A 19,370-nucleotide genomic window follows, 5' to 3' on the forward strand; every position below is an offset into this window, starting at 1 on the left:
CAGGTATCTCGTCTTCAGATGTTCTGCAATGAGAAATTTTTTTGCTGGGAGATTGAACAAGGGAGTAAATCCAGCCATACCATTCCTCATTCTGTTTATCAGAATCACATCTATTCTTTGAGATTTAAACTTTTGGGGATGATTCTAAGTTTATCTTGTGTTGTTGCACAGCAGTTTACAATTTAAAAAAATTTTCACATGTTACTGAAATATGCTTTAACTCTGACACAAATTTAAATATGCAGAAGTAGAAAAATATGTATTTTACAAAAATACGCTGAGTTTAAACTATGTCCATATTTTAACTTACAGAAAGAGAAATTCTCACAGCTAACAGAGTGGAAAGTGTTGAAAGTTTGACTTTTGACTGGATTTCAAAGAATCTCTATTGGACAGACATTTCTTACAGGAGTGTCAGTGTCATGAGGCTAGCTGATAAATCGAGACGTGAAATAGTCCAGAATTTAAATAACCCACGATCAATCGTAGTTCATCCTATTGCTGGGTAAGTGCGTTCTTGCTTTCCTGAGAGCTTGAAACTGTATATCTTTTAAAGTTATTGAAAAGTGATGCCATAGGGATTTGGCAAGTTCAGCAAATATGAGACTGAATATATGAATTGAAATCATCTTAAATTTTATCCCTTTAGCATAAGCTTATGTAATCACTTTACCTCCTGCAAAAAATTTTCTCAGTTTCGGCTTTCCCAGTCTTCACTGAACTGTATTTTTTTCCCCGCAATTGCAAAGGATCAAACAAGCTGATACAGATTCATTAGGGAAGGAATGAATATGTAGCAACATTATCAGGAAAGGCTCAAATTCTTTCCCGGCTTTAATGTATTGATAGAAAGGTTAGTAAAACTTGCTTACTCATTTAGTAGTTTTGAGAATAAAAACTCTTTCAGACCATAAAGTTTCACATTTAACCTTCCATGATTGGTGGTGTTAGACAAGAAAAGACGGAACAGTTCACATTCTTCTGTTTAGGTTCTTACCTTTAAGTATGTTTAATAGCTAATATGTTTGTTTAGAACAAGTCTGAGCTAGGTAGTTGCATTTGAATGGGGGAAAATAAAAGATGACTAATTTACTTAAGCCTGATTCAGGAGGACGCATAGTAAGCACTTTACATGTGTAATCTTGTCTAACTCAAAGCTAGTTTGTGAAGTAAGTAGGTATAATATCTGTCTTAGAGATAATGGATCTGAGGCTCAGAGAGAAAGCAACTTGCCTGAGGACTCACAACTTTTAAGCAACAATTAATTAGTCAAGTCCAGGTCTGTTTGACTAGAAAGCTTGTGTGTCTGACAACTCTGTATGCTGTCTCTAGAGTGTTGATTTTATATTTTAATTTTCTCCTTGTGAAATAAATATAAGAAACATTTTAAAACTGATATCGATAAATTTTATTGCCCTAAACAGTTGATTTTCTAATAGATTTATGTTACACTAAATCCTTGACATTTTGAAAAGCCATTAAATTGCTTTTTTGATGAGTCCTTCATTTAAAATAATATGAAGTCATATTTTAGGAAGTTATGTTTTGGAAAAGACTAAATTTAGTCCTAAGACTCATATAAAAGAGAAAAGTTTTTTTTTTTTTGGTCACCCTGACTTATTATTTTGCCACTCCTCAGAATAAAAAAGGATACCTTGATAAGATATTGTTTAAGAGTTCATTCATTTTGGATGGATCAGATATGAAGTGCTTTTGTGCAAATTAATCAGTTCCATGTGGAAGATGTCTGAAGAGAGATCTAATGGATCTTGGATATTTATTCTAGAGAGAAAGAGAGATTAAAATCTGTTTTATTTGAACAACATGGAGTATTTAAAATGTAACCTAAATTGTGTCTTTTTAAAGAGTTTACTTGGTGGCAATAGTTTTGAGTCCTAGGTCTACACAGGAGTTCTCCGCTCTGGATGTCCATTTTAATGCCATTTGTGTTTGTGATTTTGGTTATATGTTGAAAATTGAACTTTTAATTAAGAATTAGAGCAGTTGTACACTGAGTATGTTTAATAAGCAGATTTTTTTCTCCTCTATGTAAGCCCAGTAGTATATAGATAAAGTGGAATTATTTGCAGCAATCTGTTTGTACTAAATAAATCTCTCTAAGTCATGTAGTTTGTCCCAGTGTTAACATCTTTTCTTTATTACCTCTTTTTCTAGATATATATTTTTCACTGATTGGTTCCGTCCTGCTAAAATTATGAGAGCATGGGGTGATGGATCTAACCTTTTGCCTATAGTAAATACTACTCTTGGATGGCCCAATGGGTTGGCCATTGATTGGGGGTAAGTAGGAATCATCCCAAATTACTGAGAAGAACGTGAATGAGACAATATGTGGATATATGGTGGAGTGAGGAAACTGGTACTACTTGTCCTCAGGAATTTTTATTCACTGACTGGTGATGGGAGAAGGATGTAGAATGATATAAGAACATAAAAAAACACAAACACAGTTAGCTGGCTTTTGCTGGGCCAAAAACTAAAGCATTCACAGATATTCAGAGGATATTTCTGGAGGAAGCAGAATGTTAAGATCTTGTGGAGGATCAATATGGAGGAGACAAGACCCAAGCCCCATTAGAAGGCTGGGAAATCTTTGGTGTCAATTAATAAACATATATTTATCTATGTTTACTCTGGAAGAATTTTTGAAGTATAAGATATTGTCCTCAAAAATTTAATCTATTTAGGAATCTAGGAAAATATAACAGGGTAAATAAGCTTACAGACATGAAATGTCAAAGTTGTTTATAGGAGAAAAAAAAAGGAAGAAATGTATTTAACCTTTTAAACATGAATTAACTACCAATACTTTTCTTAACTTGATTTAAAAAGGAGAAAAAATAATTTCTAACTTGAAGATAACATTTCTAGTTTTCTAGGGCATTTAATTGAAAATTACCTTATGAAAGTAATTATATCTTTCTGGGGGACATAAAACTATTATATTTTTAATGAATATAATTTAAATTTCAAAAACTTTATTTAATAAATGTGTCAGCTGAACACTGTTTTGGAATCCCTCTTGTAAAGGATACTTTGCTAGTTTCTGGATAGCAAATAACTATGTATTTTATTATTTTAGTGCTTTACGATTATACTGGGTAGATGCCTTATTTGATAAAATTGAGCACAGCACCTTTGATGGTTTAGATAGGAGAGTTCTTGGCCATATACAGCAGATGACACATCCATTTGGACTTACCATCTTTCAAGGTATGTTTTGAAGCAATAAACGTGTGTTCTTTTCTTTGTTTTTTGTTTTATTTTTTATTTTATTTTATTTTTTTACTTTGCAAGTTGTTACCGTAGACTCATTCTCATTTGGCAATTTCACAATTCTGATAAATCTCATTTTAGAATATAAAAATTAAAACAGTTCTATTATGTATGAATAAAACATTTGGTTTGTTGACTGAATATTTCACTTTTAGAGTATATTTTTTGTTTTAGATACTTTTAAATAATAATATTGATAACTTCTGGGTATAGCACTTTGTAGATTACACATATTATATAATTTAACATGCCGGGTACTCTATTACAAATATTATACAAAGAAATAGTAAGTTACTGCCTTCATCATTTTCAAGAATAAAACAGCAATAACTGTTTTAGCATAAATACTGTAGTACCTGTTATAGCATTTTGTTTTTGATATTTGCAAGAACGTTTTTGGAATCCTTGTGAAAAAACTGTTCACACATATTTGTCAACTGTATATTCACTGAATGTTTGAAGCTTTTTAGTCACAATGTTGGGTAACTGACATCGTCTTTATTATACAGAAATGTTAGGATATAGCTTATGAAAAATAGCAAGATGTAGTTGCTTTTTTTATATCAACCCTTTCAAATAAGTTAATGCTACTAGTAATTGCTTGGAGCATGGAATTCTGGGAAACTACAACAACACTGATCACACTGATGTATTGGATCTCCTTCTCTCAACTCCCCTCTTGAGTACAGGCATGCTGCTGTGAGTTGAGTTGCTGGGAATCCGAATATAGCATGACACCATGAAACAGGTGGTCTGTCTAGTTTCTAAAACAGGGTTTCTGTGAATTATTGTATAGCTTCAAGTGCCAGGCCAAGAGAGTGAGGAGAGACTAAAATCTACCTAGGTTCTGATAAACAAATCATGATTAGTCCAGCCAGAGGGGTGCCATTTTGTGATCCACCAAAGGCCCTACTCATATGCTGGTTGTTTCCCTGGTAGAAACTTCTTACTCTGAATAATTAGCATAGTGCTTTAAAAAAACTAGACACTGACTATAAAGACTTTCTCACACACATATGGCATGGAATGACTAGTTAGTAAGTATACTGCATATTCCATCTTCTGTCTGTTTATCTGTGGAGGAGTGCATGGTATTTAAAAATATTTTTAAAATGCTTTTATGAGATTTTTGATGAGTCAGTTATATTCATGCATTCACTCCCTTTTTATTAATGATGTCAGACACATACTATTTGTTGTCACATAGGAACATTATAAGAAAGTTAAATTTTCTCTGCTCTTTGATGGAATGTTTTGAGATTGAATAAAAAAGCAGTTTCAATACCTTTTGGTTTTATCAATATGAAAAACATTTGAGTTCATACCAATGAGAACAACGCAACATTCCCATAACAATAATAATGATAATAATAATACTTTCTTCCAACACTATCTTTCATTGTGAATTTCTTATGGAAATTTCTTTTATTGTGCAGCACCATGGAAATTATGCAACTTTAAAACAAAGGCTAGATTTGCTTTACTGTCACACCACACAGGACTAAAAAGTTTATTGAACTCCTTGTCTACTTAATTATATATAGTAAGATATCTTCATGAGTGGTTGGACTGAGATTGCCAGTCAGTCTAGATAATATTTAGTGAGTCCAGTGACTGATTAGTCATTGATTAGACCATACATAAGGAAAATTGGTCTAATGATAAAATTTTTGATACCCTAGTCATTTTCCAGTTAGTTGGAAGTTTTAGTTAAGTAAGCTGTTGTTGAAGAGAAAATCCCCTTTGATTTAACTCTTTCTTTTAGAAACTGTTGAAATATATAAGTTTACATCCCTGCTTCAGTAGCTAGTAGAAAGTGAGCATGATTAAAAATGTTTAGGATCTTATATTACCTGTATCTTACTATTTTAAGCTTCTTGGTTGTAGGTATAGACACCCTTCTGTGGATGATTTTATTGACCCTCCAAACATATACTAAAAGCCCCTATCTGGACTAGATTTGTACTTTTCTTTCTCAACAACTTCTTATTAAAATTGAGTGTAAAATTTTTAAAAAATATTCTCATTAAGACATGGGATATGGAATGTTTGACCTGGAAGGGAGCTGAGACACTATTTAGTCTATTTCCTTAATTTTCCGAGAAAAATGAGCCCCCACACCTTCAATGTATTCCCAAGAGCACTCATCAGGTTAGTGCTTTAGTTGGGATAAGAACCCAGTCTTATGAGTTACCATCTAATGTTCAGTAGAATAATACTGAGGCTTTTAAATTTTATTTTTACCCATTGAAGTCTAAACCTAATTGCTATTAAATTCCATCACAATACTCCATACACACTTGTCTGAACATGAACCCTAGTATTATTAAATATATAGGCTCGTTAAGAATCATTTCTATACAGTAACAAGTCATGGAAAAATGATTACAGGTACATATTACAGATATTTATGGGAGAAGCGTTACAAAACTATTGCATTTTTTCAAGTGATTTACAAGTGAACGGTGACAAAAATACTAATCTCCAATGTTCCTTCTTAGACTATGTATTTTTTACTGACTGGAGACTGGGTGCTATCGTTCGAGTCAGGAAAACAGATGGTGGAGATATGACAGTTATCCGAAGTGGCATCAGTAATATAATGCATGTGAAATCATATGATGAAAGTATTCAGACTGGTGAGTGAGACTGCCAGGCTCTTTTATATGGATATACTTATTTAATATGGAGGCTCCTTTTTCTCTTTTAATACTTATTATTTAATAGTTCCTGATAGTTTTATATACCTGTCACCCAGACAGTTTAATAGTTGTAAGACTTAAAAATCTCGGTTCAACTCTGCTAACTCTCAAAGTGTTGCTGGAAAAAACACATTTTGGCACTTCTCTGTATTTATATTGAATGTCGTATTTGGCACATCGATTTCTAAGAGGAAGTTACTTTTTCGTATGGGCTCTGAAAAATGTTCTTTTCCAATTGTTTTCCTTCGCAAACCACACTTGTGAAGGGAATGTGATTAACTCACTATTTCAGGTCATTGCTTTTTCAGGTTCTAATTATTGTAATCGACCAACCCATCCAAATGGCGACTGCAGCCACTTCTGCTTCCCAGTGCCAAATTTCCAGCGGGTGTGTGGTTGCCCCTATGGAATGAGCCTGACTTCGAATCACTTGACATGCCTAGAAGACCCATCTCATGAACCACCATTGGAGCAATGTGGCTCTTTTTCCTTCCCCTGTAACAACGGTAGATGTGTGCCCAGTTACTACCAGTGCGATGGATTTGATGACTGTCGTGATAACAGTGATGAGCATCTATGTGGCACATTTAGTAAGTAGCTTATACAATGGAGCTACTTCCATGAACAGAGTGATGTGGGCTTTACAAATAAAGTACTAAAATTTTATATTTTTAATGTATACTCCAAAGGCTCTTGAGGAAGCAAGAAAATATTCATAGATAGTGTTACAAATGATTCCTAGCATTGATTTGGACTATCCTCAATAAAATTTCTTTTTGACATTAACTGTTTGGACCAAAGCAGAATCATTACATCTTGTCAAGCTCTTCAAAAAGTTAAATCACAATAAAGTAGATATAATCTTTTGTATCTGAGAGAGTAGTATCCCAGAATAAGTACTTGCAATAATAGCTTTTGAATATCTCATGGGCTATATTCTCTCCCCACTTTGGTATAAAATGAATTAGGGTTGAAATAGTGGTGTTAATCTTTATATTCTTCTTTTGATGGCAATCCAGTCTATAAATTTTAGAGCTTAATAAATGGTATTGCCAAGACAAAATTATTCCATTAAAAAAAAGAGAACAGTTGAAATCTCAGAAATCTCTATCAAGATAGGATCAATAGTAAAAATAACCTACCTTTTTGGAGAAAAAGAATAACAGATTTGAAAATAAAAGTACACACTTGTACATTTTTCTGAAAGTTCTTATTTTTTTCCTTTTGTGTATTATCTTACTCTTTCTAAAAGTGCTGATTTTTACACAAATATTTTATTAATTTGCATTTTTAAATGATACATTTTCAAAGTTTCTGTAGACCAAGTTTGAATTCGTCGTTGGAGGAAGTATAGTTTAAAAGGAAAGGCTGGGCCTCAGAGTCACACCAACCAAAGCTTGAATCCTGGGCAGATTCCTAAACCTCTCAAAGCCTCAGTTTCCTCATTTGTAAAATGTAGATATTTATATGTACCTTACAGTATTCTTGTGAGGATTAAGAAAGAAATAAAGTGCCTGGTATATGATAATTGCTTAAACAGAGGAACTGAGCCTTTATAAGGTAAGAACTCATTTAAAAGGCTGTGAAAACAAATCTTCATGGCCAGTTTGTTTCTGTTGTAGATAATTCCTGTGCACCTTCAGCATTCACGTGTGCCCATGGAGGAGAGTGCATCCCTGCACACTGGCGCTGTGACAAGCACAATGACTGTGTGGATGGCAGTGATGAGTTGAATTGCCCCACCCACACACCCACTTCCTGCCCTGCATCTTTCTTTACCTGTGATAACAACCAGTGTATCTCAAGGAACTGGCTCTGTGACACGGACAATGATTGTGGGGATGGATCTGATGAAAAGCACTGCAGTAAGTTTTGAACTGATTTCTCTTGGTTGGTCAGCCTAATAAGCAGATCTGAACAATCAGTAGGCCTTGCGCGCTTTCCTCTAAGGGTCACACATTTGCTTTGTATCTTAGCTGCTTCTATTCTCTCTGTCAGTCCTCATATCAATAGGCTATAAGAGCAAAGACATGGGAGCATAGAATCCTACAAATTGAGTTCTATGGAAGCAAAATGAGGACTGTCTCTCAACCACCTATTCAGATATTTAAAATAATTTTTTCCCTAAATCATATAAACATATCCACACATTTGGCTATTGGTTTTTCTTTTCATTTGATACAGATAAAAACACGGTTGAATAAAGAGGCACAGAACACTTAAATTTTCATTAATTTACCCACCTGCTTTTCATCTTGCCAGTTATAATTTCCCTTAGATTGTTGTTTGTTTTCATGGCTGCCATAATAATTTAAGGTGAAGCAAAGTTCCCTTGACTAATTTCTAGTCTTGGTTGCAAGACTAGGAAAGTCACCTTCCTCCTGGAGTAGATCAGCTTTAAGACTCTTCCTAGCATTTACATTCTATGAGTATATTTAATACAACTTCATTTTGTGGATTGGGGCAACCAGCACATCTGATTCTAAGACTGTATCTCCTCAGCAAAGTAGGACCTTGGTTTTTAGAATTGTTATGCTTAGACTTTGGATTAAATCCAGTTATCATGATCTGTCTATACACTGTTGCTACTAGGCCTATGGGTCATGTCGATCATGCCCTCTGTTTAGGCTCTACTACTTAGCTTCGGTGTAGAGTCATGGGCTTAATAGTATACTCATGAGTTATAATCCAGTCCAAGTCCATGACACTTTCTAAGTGGGGTCTGTTTTTTAAGGTATAATCATGATCTCAGACTCTGACTGTGATCTTTTTATTCCTGTTTCCAAAAAGTGTTCTAATTTGAAATGATCTTGCTTGGCTGACTCTGGCGATGTGGCTGATTTGAAGAAATTTTGAACACACGTACAATTGAGATAACTAATTTATCTCCTTAGTGTTTTTCAGTTTGGCTCTGGTACACATTGAACAAGCGATAAACTGTTATTTGTTTTTGTTTTTGTTTGACATTAGACTTTACAGCGACATGCCTACCTAGTCAGTTTCATTGCACTGACCATCGGTGTATTGACCCATTTTATGTTTGTGATGGGGACCAGGACTGTGTTGATGGATCTGATGAAAATGGTTGTGGTAAGTGGATTGCTTTATTTTTATTCATGATGCTTAGAAAAAAAATCTTAATGTTTAGTCTTTCTCCTTGAGCTCATTTCTAATGTTTTCCTCTTTTATTCTCAGTAATTAATTGCACTGCTTCTCAATTCAAATGTGCCAGTGAGGATAAGTGTATTAGCAACATGTATCATTGTGATGGCGTTTTTGACTGCAGTGACCACTCTGATGAGAAGGATTGTCGTAAGTACCATGCAGTCAGCAGGTTTCAGGTGAAAAAATTGCTTCATTTTACCAGCACTGATATTACCACAGATTTCTCTAACTCAGACAAACTGGAGGGAAGGCAACCAAAATTACAAAGTACTATCAAAGGAATGCAATATTGAGTGAATAATAAAGTTATGAGGCATCACCAAATAATGTTTTATGAGTTGTAAGTCAAGTGGTTTTATAGATGGACACTTTCAAATTGTTTTTTAAGTAGGTTAAATATTTCTTAGATATTTTTGTTTTCACTATTAATTCTTCCTAAGATATTACATATTAGTGTTTAAAATTTTTGATACTTAGCATATATATGGGTATTTTAATTGTTTCTTTTAAATCTCAATAGGGAGGTCAAATCACAATATGGAGCAGTATGAAGATGTTGATTCTAATGAATTCATTCTTTCAGTTGTTATTTGTTGAATATCTACTAAGATATTGTAAATGGTCATTGTCATTAGAGTCTGGTGAGAGAAATTTTAGAAAGTAAAGTAAGAGATGATTAAAGCAAGGTGGACAATTACAAGGGCCTTAGAAATGGTACAGATAATGTCTCAGAGAAAAGAAATTTCTTCTAGTCAGAGGATTCAAGAAGGACTTCGTGGAATATAAATGGATTTTAGACTTGTAAAAAATCGTCAATGAGTGGGTCATTTATTTGAATAATGATATTTTAGACCATAAAAATATATTTCTATTAATTCTCCTCCCCTCTCTAAAAAGAAGTGCTTAAATCTGTGGATAAAAAGAAAAGTTAAACAAAGTGCTTACATACTTTATAGATGTGTACCACACCCAGAAATTCTTAATCACTGATTTCACATTGAAAGCATAGACTTTCTCTGTGATGATCTGAGGTTAAACCTCCAATTGCCAGTGACTTGCTGTTGCCTTACGATGTCTATGGGAGAGAATTTGAGGTTACTCTTATGAAATAGAGTTTTAATCTATTTCTTAAAGATTGCTTGATGACTAGGGGAAAGTTTCCAAAGAATTAAGGACTTACTGTCACTTTTTGTTTATTTAGTGTGTGCCACTTTCGGTGGATATGGTTCATTTGAGGAACAATTATAACATTTAAATGTATGATATTAAACATATGGAATTCAAAGTAACCATAGCTACTTAAGCTCTATCAAAGTGCTCTGGTGATTCTTTAATAAAGAGGAGATACATTTTATTATTTAATCTGTAACTGAATGAACATTAGAAATTCAGGAAAGAATATGTTCTTTTGACTTGGATTTACCTTCTATTTAAGAGTTGTGCATCCTGTTCTTTGTTGTCAGTTCCACTAATCAGACACATATAAAGATTTCTATTTACAACAATGTTGGAGAACACTCTATGTGTATCATTTAATATTTATTTTGTCATTGTCATTATTATAAACCTATAATTGATCCAAAATCCTTTTCTCTGAATCTAGGAATTACTTAAAAGGGATTATAAATTGCATTCACAAGCCCATTTCCCCATGCTTTTCTCTTAGAAACCAGGCCTCCTGGTATGTGCCACCCAGATGAATTTCAGTGCCAAGCAGATGGTCTCTGCATCCCAGGGAGCTGGGAGTGTGATGGGCACCCAGACTGCATCCATGGTTCTGATGAGCACAATGGCTGTGTGCTCAAGACCTGCTCTCCATCTCATTTCCTTTGTGACAATGGAAACTGCATCCACAGAGAGTGGCTCTGTGATGGGGACAATGACTGCAGGGATATGAGTGATGAGAAGGACTGCCCTACTCAGGCCTTTTACTGCCCCAGTTGGCAGTGGCACTGCCCTGGCTATAGCATCTGTGTGAATCTGAGTGCAGTATGTGATGGCATCTCTGACTGCCCCAATGGGACAGACGAGTCCCCACTTTGCAGTAAGTTTCCTGACCACAGGTTACTGGCCATAAATTCATTCTGACCATTGGCCTGCTGTGCATTACCATTGTCATAGACACCATGTAGCTTTTGAGGAAGGGGTTTCAGTTCCTCTCCGAGTTCAAATCTGTGTAGGGATAACCATCCTGATTCAAATAAATCATCACTGGATATTTCTCATTAAATTCTTTGCTCCTTGTTCTGTGTTTTTACTTTTTTTTTTTTAATACCATCGTTAAAAAAAATAAGATTAATAAGGCCATTAGATTGTCAAATTAAATTTGGTTCTGTTGGTAATTTGCTCATAAGTTTTTCTAACTTTGATATTTTCTAATTTCAATCAGAACTTGCCACAAAAACAAATGAGGTCTGGGTATTTGTGTTTGCTGTGATTAAAATTCTTTGATTGGCATGGAATCCTAATTACTGTCCTTTCTTTCTTTCCTCTTTAATCAATGCTCACTCTCAGATGAACCCCAGCCAGGTATGATTGCAAAGTATTTTAGATTCTTATGATTTTATATGCATTGTGTTTGTGCCAAAAATGTCCTAATCATTTTGACTTACTTCCTCTTCTAGTGCATGTTTCGTATTATATAAATAAGTTAGAATACACATGGAAATAGAGGGCATTTGCATATGAACTGCTTCAAGCATTGCTGTTTGGTCCTGAAAATAAAGAAATATGGCATGTTAGTAGATCTATGCCCTCTAATGTTCCAATCGCCTTTTTCCCTTCCATTTATTCATTTTCATAGACACTCCAGCCCTTGCTACTGAAAGTCAAAGTCTTATCTTCCATTTTTGTATAGGTAGAAGAATAATAGGAAGCAAGTGAGAAGTAATTTAGGTCTCTTTGCATGTTTTATCAATTATAGTTGTGTTTCTTGTCAACAGTATTTTCCCCAAGTTTCTCTAATTTCAGTAAATGAAGTTTTAGAGGGTTGTAGTGAAGAAAGTGGCCCAAGTCTAGTGGATGTGAAGGATAATAAATCCTTAGGTAAATCAGAACAGACACTGAGGAGCCTGTGGAGTTCATTCAAGTGAATGCTACTGTTAGCTTTTACCTGGGTATTACATGGAAGTTGGCTTGATACTATATGACAGATATTACAACAGAGTGAACCAAAGAAGCAAAGATTTCTGACTTTCTTCTCTCTGATTCTCTTTATTCTAGACCAGGAGAGCTGCTCAAATTTAAATGCTGGCTGTACTCACCAGTGTGTTCAAGGGCCCTTTGGGGCTCAGTGCCTGTGTCCATTGGGATACCTGCTTGCCAATGATTCTAAGACCTGTGAAGACATAGACGAATGTGATGCTCCAGGATTTTGTAGCCAGCATTGTCACAATACAAGAGGTTCTTTCCGGTGCTGGTGTGATAAAGAATACATGTTAGACACTGATGGGAAGACTTGCAAAGTTACAGGTAATAACTGAACTTTAAAGTGAACTAACTCCAGTTAGTTAACAATATACCTGAGAGCTTAAGATGAAATGTTACATATAGAGATTTGACAATGTTGATTTGGAGTCAAAATGGACTCAAATTCTGGCTAGGTTATATAACCTTCTTAAATCTCGGTTTCTTGTGAGACCGAAATGAGTTATATTTTTGGAAAATAGAGATTAAAATATATACAGATAGAGGATAATTATTTATTATTTATCATTTTATTATTATTATTTTCGTATGATTTTAAAATGTTTTCTATATTTAAACATCTATATATAATGCTTAATGAATTCAATTAGCCCAATATTAATTTTAGTTTCTACTATGCGAAAGTGATTATACCATGTATTAGGATATTAATTCAGCTGCTTTAAAAGTGACCAGATAAATGAGGCTAAAACAAAATAGACATTTTTTTTTTCTAAGTCAGAGTCTGTATGGTAGACAATTCAGGGAGTAAAGCTGGTCTCATCCTCATCGTGTGGCTTTCGTCTAGGGATCCAGTGCTATGGCCCCAGTCTTTGCCCCTCTTGGAAAGAAGGAAAGGGAAAGAGAAAGTAGAGAGAAAGAAGCTTCCTTTTAAGGATGAGACCTGGAATTTGATACATCATTCCTACTCACACCCTTTTGGTCAGAACTTAGTCATATAGTCACTCTAAACTGAAATGGAGGCAGAGAAATGCCTCTAGTTGGGCAGCTGTGTGCCAGTCTGAAACTTGGCATGATTTGTTACTAAAAAGGAAGAAGGGCAGAGAGGAGGGGAGGATATTGCAAGACAATATCCTGCCACAGCTGAATGCCTCGGGGAAAACAAAAACATTTAAGAGATGATTTTTGCTATCGAGAGGTCTGCAATCTAGGAAGGAAGTTAAGCAAAGTACAAAAGTAACTGTAGCAACAGGAAGAATGCAAGTATAGTTCACTCTAGATTGATATTTACAAATGCTGAAGTATAATTCAAAGAAGAAAAACATTTCAGAAACAGCTTATTTTAAATACTCATGAAAATTAGCTAACTAGGTAAGGAATGACATGATTAAAAACTATTCTTACAGGAATTTCTGTTTGTTTTTCCCATTACTATAGTTGGCATTACATCTTCCTGTTACCAAAAGCACAAGATCAAATATTTGAGACACTTTAGTTTTGTTTTCTCCCAGAATCATTGATATTTTTGCATTTTCTTCTTGGACAGCATCTGAAAGTCTTCTGCTACTTGTGGCAAGCCAGAACCAAATTATTGCTGACAACATCACCTCCCATGTCCACAATGTCTATGCACTTATTGAGGATGGTTCTCGCATTGTAGCTGTTGACTTTGATTCAGTCAGTGGTCGTGTGTTTTGGTCTGATGGAACTGAGGGTAAAATCTGGAGTGCGTTACAAAATGGAACAGACAAAAAAATGGTAAGCACATTTCCCTTGACCTTTGGCATGACTAATTCCCCTGTGTTGGTTCTATTTGCTATAACTGCCCAGTGAGAGAAGGCCCTACCTCATTCTGGTTAGCTTCTCATACTCCTCTTTGGGCCATATCATATCCAAGAGGCCTGGATGTTCATAACTCCTAATCTATGGGAGCTTTAGATAAGAATGTGGCCTCTGAAGACAAAACTATTATTCTGAATTCCAGGTCACATGATGCAGACTTCACAAAATCTATGAGGTCCCCTTTGCAATTTTTTTCTAGAGGATGACAGCAGGGGAAAATGCAGGGGCGTAAAGGAGTTGCTTTTTTAAGTTTTAATTTATTCACATTTCTTAATCCATCTCCAAATTTCAATTTCTTGATCCTTGATGGTTATGTTTCCTCTGCCCTTTAGAACTTTACTTTGTAATTGTTGGCACTTAATTAATAAAGATGTTACTTTTGACATCTGGACATTGCAAAGTTTCATAGGGTTGCCAATTTAGTGAGTAGATAGAGCTTTTGTTAATTGTAAACTCTTTGAAACCAAAATGAAACTACGTATTAGTCCCATCACAGTTATCCTAGAGTATTCAATTCTATATAATCTTGTATATTTTTCCTATGAAAATCTAATTTTCTGATGCTTACAGGACAAGTTAGATGCCTTATTCCAGATTTTCATATAATTTCCATGTTAGAATTCATTTATTCCCTTTGGGATTCACTATGGATTCACTTTTGTCTTTAGGTAGTCGATAGTGGCATCACTATGACTGAAAGTATTGCAGTAGATTGGGTGGGTCGCAATCTTTACTGGACAGACTATGTTCTGCAAACAATTGAAGTCTCTAAACTGGATGGGAACCACAGGACTGTGCTAATAAGTCACAATGTATCAACACCAAGGGGACTAGCATTAGATCCCAGGATCAGGTAAGACTTTTTAAAAAAATGATATTGCCTTGACATGGTTATAATTGGGGAAAAAATAACATTAAAGCAACAGGCCAATGTACATAACATAAAATTTTAAATGACCCCTTGTTTAAACATCTCTCTAGAAATGGTAGGTATCCAACTGGTTGTTGCTATCCTTCCTTTATCTGAAAGTTTTCTTCGTGAAGTACACAAGAGCAATTGGTTGTTCACTTTGAGACCACATTGATTTATTAGCCTGGCAATACAATTATTGAAATGATTGTTGTAGTATTATATAGTTAAGTTTTAAATGAATGCGTACAGTAATAGTTCGTAGATGTTGTAACTTTGTTGTAACTTTGATACCTCATGGTTGTACAACAAAAAGAGCCAGATTTTCCTGCTTTTGTTTCATGTTGTTTATTAGTGTTCTCTTTTACATCATAGAAGGAAGAAAATTTTTGTTTGTTGGATTAAGGAGAAGCAGGAGACATTATCCTGTGCTTAGAAACCTCTGAAGGCTTCTTCTTTCCTTGAATCTCTGTGTTAGAGAATCTATGTTAGAGCATCTCTTTCTGCAGGATGGTTAGTTGGGCAAATTATGTTCAATGTGAAACAGACTTGTAGATATTGTAGAGTATTACGCACCAGTGAAGTTAATGATGAATCTGATGATGAACTAAATTGACTGTCTTAAACATGATAGGATAGATAACTAAGGACAGATGGATTTTCCTAGATCAAATACTTATGGATTGTATAGAAACATGAATTGGCATTGAGACATTTCAGTATCACAATGAATTGCATGTGTTATGAACATTATAAAAATGCCCAGATGGCTTGTGATCGTATTAGGATTATGGTTTTGCTTTGTGATATTCAAGAGGAAATAATAAGCTCTGTGCATAGAATCTGAACTAGAGATGATTGATTTTAAGCAGAAGGTAAACATGATGTCCATTATTTTCCATGTTGAAATATATCCTCTCCAGTTGATAACTAGTTTCTTTTCATAGTGACCATCTGATGTTCTGGGCTGACTGGGGCCATCACCCGCGTATTGAGCGAGCCAGCATGGATGGCAGTTTGCGCACTGTCATTGTCCAGGACAAGGTTTTGTGGCCCAATGGCTTAACCATTGACTACCCCAACAGACTGCTCTACTTCTTGGATGCCTATCTTGATTACTTAGACTTTTGTGATTATAATGGACAACATCGGCATCAGGTGATAGCTGGTGATTTGGTAAGTCGGTAGTGAGGAAAACTAAACTAAAACCAGTAGAAAGCAAATAGAGTAACAAGAAAACTAAGAATTTAATTTTTGTGTCATAGACATTATATGGTCAATCCAAAAAATAACAATAGGAATAAGAGCCAATCCATCTTTTATTACTAACATAAAATATATTTTTTTATTCTAGTTCATGATCAGATTGTGCTACATCCAGGAAGGATCAAGTGCTTGTGAGATTTAGTTGATCTATAGATGCTACTCTATTGCTTCTGTCCCTTTAAAAAGTGTTAACAAAAATTAATAATTATATTAATTATTAATAACTATACTTACATCTTCAATTAAATCACAGCCTGTTATGTGTTTTTTATTTTTATTGAATTTATTTTCACAAGTTATGAGAAAACACAGAAAATATGTACTTTGCCAAGGAACTGTTGTTGACTTCTATTTAAGATTGTCATTGTTTACAGTTCTGTGACTCGCAGAGACCCCAAAAGGGACTCCCTACCTTCAAGAAATATGCATCTAAATTGTATTAGATTTATGTGCATCTCCGAGTGGCAGAACAAGGCAGTGGTGGTAACTGGGTGGTGGGTAGGGTTTGGGACTAAGAAATCCAGAAAAGTTGCCGTACATTCTATGTTTCAGTTTTGCTTTCATTTGTACAAAGGATGCCCAGTGTAATTACCATAATAGAATGGAGGACTAAATGACACATATATGTGAAAGGATTTTGTGTGGTGTAATAGGAGATATAGATCAAGCAGTATATTTTTTGTCTGTCTCTTGAACAATGACTTCCCTATGTCTTTATTAAATAACTAAATGCTAAAGGATGCCATCTTTTAGGCAACCTTTTTAACTTTGTTCGCCTTGGTTTTTATGTCTGGGCAAGGTCTCATTGTTCTCTCCTGTTTCACAGATTATGCGGCATCCCTATGCTCTAACTCTCTTTGAAGATTCTGTGTACTGGACTGACCGTGGTACTCAAAAGGTTACTGAAGCCAACAAGTGGCATGGAGGGAATCAGTCAGTTGTAATTTATAATGTTCACCAGCCCCTTGGGATTGTTGCTGTTCATCCTGCAAAACAGCCAAATGGTAAATGAAAGACAATTGAGAGAGACAGAGAGACATCCTGCCTGGGAGTAGCTTGGACAACACTTTTTCTGGGAATGCAAAATATATAATGTTGCAGACCCATTTGTTTGGGCAATAAATTTTCTTTTACTAACCACCCATGTCCTAACATTTCCATTACTTTTATTTACCATGGAAAACTCGAATCTTGTATGTAACAACAGTAGATTTGAATTGTGTCATTTTATTCAGCAGTTGCCTACTGCCTCTGTGGCTGTTCTGAGCCTCAGTTTCCTTGGCTGACAAATACATCATAGACCAGACACACAGTCCCTTAGATATTTAATTGATATCACTTTGCTGTTTAAAGCAGCTTATTTTTAGGACTCATTTATTGTGGCACCATTGCCCTGTAGATGCTCTTCTGCGGCCACCCCAAGTTATCCTTGAGTGCATAGTGTGGGTGGCTATGTGATTTAAAAAATTAGGCTTAGTAGCGGGAGGAGGGAATAAGTTACTTAATCTTCTCTCCTTGTAACTATACAGTGGTCTTTCATCGCACTTGAGCTTAGGGCCCCCGTCATCTCCTGGGTCTCTTTGCCCACTACTCTCACCACATAGGACTTAATTTTGTTCCAGAAGCTACTTCTCACCTCTGAATTTTTGCACCAGCTCTTCCTTCTGCCTGGAACATCTCTCCTTCAGATCTCTGCATGAGTTGTTCCTTCATGTAATTTAGGAGTCTACCAAATATGCCTTGGTGGCCCTTGACCACTCTATTTCAGATAGCCTCTGCTTCTCCTAAATATTTTGATCTTTGCTCTCACATTCTGAAATCACATAATTTATGAGTTTAGTTCTGTCTCTTTTTGTCAGAATATATTCCCCATGTTTGCAGTATTCCCAGAACTTGGCATGATGTTTGGCATGTAAGTGAAGGCTTAGCATTTTTTGAATGAATGAATGGATTAATCTAACAACATATATGAGTAAGAACATATAAGATCTAAAGAATATCCTGTGAGCTTGGGATGCACACAGGATCCCTTTTGTAAAGGAACAGAGACACACGAAGATGTCATCAATAAAAAAATAAATTATTATCTCACCGAAACTTGGACAACAGTGGGTAAATGTCAAGGTCACATAAGGAGAACATGCCTTGGTTTCATTCATAAAATGATCTCTTTTATGTCAGGCAAGGAGATGTAGATATGTAGCATCATATTTCTGTACTAAGCTTTGAGTTACCTTGTGGTTGTTTGTCCATAACCTGGTTATAGACCGGATTGATCTGCAATCTTGTGCAAGTCACTCCTCCCTCTTATGCCTCTTATAAATTTTATGTTGAAAGCATGATATTAGGGAACAGTAAAGTAGTTTAGGAAAAAAAAATCCAAACCAAAAGAGTTAATTTAATGTATCTATATCTCCAAATACTGGGGAACCTTTGGGAGGACGATAACAACATGACTTTGTACATGTTTAAAATTTTATTAATTTAAATTAAGATATAACTGACATATAACATTGTTTTAGGTTTACAACACGATTTGATGTATATATTGTGAAATGATCACTATAATAACTGTAGTGAACATCCATCACTAAACGGTTACTATTTTTTTTTGGTGATGAAACATTTAAGATCAACTCTCTTAGCAACTTTTAAATATATAATACAATATTGTTAACTACAACCATCAAGCTGTATGTTACATCCCCAGGACTTATTTATTTTATAACTGGAAGTTTGTACCTTTTCACCACCTTCACCCACTTTGCCCACTCACTACCCCCTGACTCTGGCAACCACCAATCTGTTCTATGAGTTCATTTTTTCCTAGAATTCACATATAAGTGAGATCATATAGTATTTATCTTTCTGTCTTAGCTTAATGCCCTCAGGGTCCAGCCATGTTGTTACAAATGGCAGGATTTCTTTCTTTTTTTATTGCTCAATAATATTCTGCTGTATTTATTCTGTGTATTTATTCTGTGTATCTTAATGTGTGCGCGTGTGGGGTTTCCATTCAGCAATGTATACTCTCTTCTCTC

General features: G+C 35.0%; 1 protein-coding gene across 2 annotated transcripts in view; it reads left to right on the forward strand.

The window, feature by feature from the left end:
• The window catches only part of LRP2 (LDL receptor related protein 2), a 182,468-nt gene that overhangs the window by 79,935 nt on the left and 83,163 nt on the right, over positions 1 to 19,370 (forward strand). For both annotated transcript variants that reach the window (XM_036236602.1, XM_036236603.1), the window contains 14 exons: positions 313 to 505; positions 2,176 to 2,301; positions 3,104 to 3,234; positions 5,799 to 5,936; positions 6,308 to 6,589; positions 7,622 to 7,864; positions 8,970 to 9,089; positions 9,195 to 9,311; positions 10,831 to 11,208; positions 12,387 to 12,635; positions 13,858 to 14,069; positions 14,822 to 15,006; positions 16,011 to 16,239; positions 17,156 to 17,333. In XM_036236602.1, coding sequence (XP_036092495.1) covers positions 313 to 505; positions 2,176 to 2,301; positions 3,104 to 3,234; positions 5,799 to 5,936; positions 6,308 to 6,589; positions 7,622 to 7,864; positions 8,970 to 9,089; positions 9,195 to 9,311; positions 10,831 to 11,208; positions 12,387 to 12,635; positions 13,858 to 14,069; positions 14,822 to 15,006; positions 16,011 to 16,239; positions 17,156 to 17,333 — 2,781 coding nt within the window. The remainder of the gene's footprint in view (positions 1 to 312; positions 506 to 2,175; positions 2,302 to 3,103; positions 3,235 to 5,798; positions 5,937 to 6,307; positions 6,590 to 7,621; positions 7,865 to 8,969; positions 9,090 to 9,194; positions 9,312 to 10,830; positions 11,209 to 12,386; positions 12,636 to 13,857; positions 14,070 to 14,821; positions 15,007 to 16,010; positions 16,240 to 17,155; positions 17,334 to 19,370) is intronic.

This window comes from Rousettus aegyptiacus, unplaced genomic scaffold (assembly GCF_014176215.1).
Source record: "Rousettus aegyptiacus isolate mRouAeg1 unplaced genomic scaffold, mRouAeg1.p scaffold_m13_p_2, whole genome shotgun sequence".
Lineage (NCBI taxonomy): Eukaryota > Metazoa > Chordata > Mammalia > Chiroptera > Pteropodidae > Rousettus > Rousettus aegyptiacus.